The following is a 2,804-nucleotide window of genomic DNA, read 5'->3' as shown; positions in this document are numbered from 1 at the left end:
ACTGATGTAACAGCACCTTATTAGCTTATCTTGAGACAGTGGTCTACCTTTTTCAGAACTGCCCGTTTTAGGTATTTTTTGTTTGCACTGTCCAAACATTAAAAACAAACCAGGAAAAATTATGTCTGTTGTTTCATATCAAAAGATATTAAAGGAATGGTGAGCCATTGTCCACAGTCCTCGTGCTCATAAAATGAAGAAGTTACAGCCAATCTATGATTGAAGAAGGATGCACGATGAGATACAAGGTAAGACACAAATTTTCTTTCAGCAAATGGATTTATTGACAATTGACTATAACCATGTACAGCATCTATGCATCTCCCATTGGAAGAATATCCAGTGATAGAGCTAACGTTAGTGTGATACACAGCTTTACTCAATAATCCCACTGCATTTCTAACAACAAACAGTGGTGTATTCCATAATCATAAATGGCCAAAAGCACCCAGGTGTCCGAAAGATCAGAAATTTTAAATTCTTAACAAAAAATGAAACCTGATACTTCATTCCCTCAATTTTAATTCCATTCAACATGGTATCTATTGCAGTGAATTTTAATCTATACACTGATGACCGAGTTTGGCCCCTGATATTCATGGAAACTACAGCCTGTCAAAATGAACTCCCAAAGGATTTCTTGCTACTGACCCAAGAAACAAGACTTCGATTTTTTCTTTCTCCATGGAAAAGACAAAGATTAAGGCAAATGATCTCTATACTCTCTCCCTCAGAACACAAAGTCTTCTCTCTCTATTCAGTCACTGAACTCCAACCGAAGGTACCAGTTACTATGGTATCTTTTGTAAACACTTGTTCATCTGAAAAAAAATGAAAAAAAAAAAAAGAGAAAACCTCCAATTGCTTACTTGCAATTATGGTAATAAACAACTTGTAGTCACGAACACCTCGGGTCAGCAATGAATGCATGATATTGAGACAAATGTCTCCATAGTACACTAACACTTCCTTCAAGCCATTCAGTTCCACAAGAGTTCATCTGAGGTTGCACATTAAATTCAGAGGAGCAGAAGCTGTATCAATGGTCTCAGCAATTTCCCAAACTCCATCTAAAACATTTGCATTTAAAGTGCAATCCTGATTTGGACCTCTTTAACTAGCTCATTTGTAGACCACACAGAGAGAATTATTAATGTAAACTAAACCACCGTATTTTGTAATAACAGAACTACATTCTGTAAATATTTAGGAAAAAGTCTGAGAAGTAGAGAGCAACTGACCATAAAATGATTAGCATTGCTCTGAAACCAAAAGCAAAATCCTAATTTAAAAAAAAACCCACAACAACCAACAAACCAAAACAATTCAAACATTGTATACTACTGCATAAGGGTTTAACTCTAGCATTACTTACTCAGCTACACAAAACACATAATCTAGATTAATACACAAAATGTTTTATTTCACAGTGAGGTACATAAAGCTTCTAACTTTAGGAGGCTAAGGCTAGGAGAGAATTGCCTGTTAGGATAAAGATTGTTTCACATTCCTGAAATATTCTCACCTATTATTGTTTCTGAAGTAAGGCACCAATGATTATTTATCCATCAATAGTTCACCTCTGCACCCACCCATTTAGAAATGAAGATGGATTATGTGAGGGTCAGTGATCTGCTGACCATCACGGACCCAGACAACTACAGCACACATTAACGTGTACAAGTACCAAGTAGTATTTATTCAAAAACAATTTAGAAATAGTTCATTTGTAAACATTCTACAAAAATCTGTTAGTTTTTTCTTAGTGGTGTCAGCAATATATTCCTGTAGAACTAACCAGCTGCATTATTGTTCCTCGTTTACAGAAAAGTACAAAAGCACACTTGTGCACATTAAATTGCCTCACATTCGGTTTGAGTTGAAATGGCACAGCCTTCAAGCTACTCAGCACACACTCCTACATTTCCAGCCCTCCAACTCCCTGGTTGCAAACAGTTCAATGAAAAGATGACCCTCGATCCAAATTTTTGATTAGGAAGGGCTGGTGCCTTGGAAAGACCTGTTCGAAGCTCCTCACACAGGACCAGGCCGCTCACTGGAACCTGTTCCCAGCCTGTAGTTGCAAGAAACCACCTGTAAAACAGCACACTTAAATTAACAGCTCTGAGGTTCCTTAAGGGAGGCACTGGCTGCTGTGGGCAGCAGCTCCTGCCGTTTGCCCCTCAAGGCAAGGCACGGTTACGGCCTGCCAGGGCTTTTCCTTGGATTAGTGACGATTCCTGACAAAACGGTGAGGTGCCGGCAGAAGTAACCCCGTCCCACAGGCAGCCTCAGCCCCGGCCAGCAGCAAGGGCGGCTGGACGCAGCCACGGAGCCTCCCCTCGGAGGCCGCGACCCCTGGGCCCGCACCATCCCCTCGCAGAGCGGCGTCCGCCCTCCCCGGCCGGCGGACCCCGGCGGGCTCAGTCGGCGAAGCGCTGCAGCAGGTGCTCGTCGCCGTGCCGGCCGCTGCCGCTGTCCATGAAGCGCTCACAGGGGAACTCGATCAGGTCGGCCTCGCTGAGGGCGCAGGCGGCGGCGCCGCGGGGTGGCCGGTGGGACTGGAAGCCCGAGAAGTCGGCGGAGACGCCGGTGCCCATGGAGCGGAGAGGGCGGCGTGTGGAGTAGAGCTGCCGCACGTGGACCGGGGCCGCCTTCCGGCGCCGACGGCCCAGCACCTTCTTGCGCAGCAGGCGGGCGGCCCAGGCGGCCAGAGCCGCCAGCAGCAGCAGCGCGTTCACCGCCAGCAGCACCAGCGTGAGCAGCTGCTGGTCGGGGCCGCGGGGCCCGCCCGCCGCCGCGGC

At 45.8% G+C, this 2,804-nt stretch overlaps 1 protein-coding gene across 1 annotated transcript in view; it reads right to left on the bottom strand.

Annotated features, from left to right (window-relative positions):
• Window positions 1-260: 260 nt before the first annotated feature.
• TRIL (TLR4 interactor with leucine rich repeats) overlaps window positions 261-2,804 on the bottom strand; it is a 4,555-nt gene continuing 2,011 nt past the window's right edge. Inside the window, exon 2 of the mRNA XM_039712134.1 lies at window positions 261-2,802. Coding sequence (XP_039568068.1) covers window positions 2,424-2,802 — 379 coding nt within the window. The 3' untranslated portion in view covers window positions 261-2,423. The remainder of the gene's footprint in view (window positions 2,803-2,804) is intronic.

Source organism: Passer montanus, unplaced genomic scaffold, assembly GCF_014805655.1.
Source record: "Passer montanus isolate IOZ18808 unplaced genomic scaffold, ASM1480565v1 scaffold10, whole genome shotgun sequence".
Taxonomy (NCBI): Eukaryota; Metazoa; Chordata; class Aves; order Passeriformes; family Passeridae; genus Passer; species Passer montanus.
Note: the sequence above shows the minus strand (reverse complement) of the source record. Positions and strands in the feature narration are given on the sequence as shown.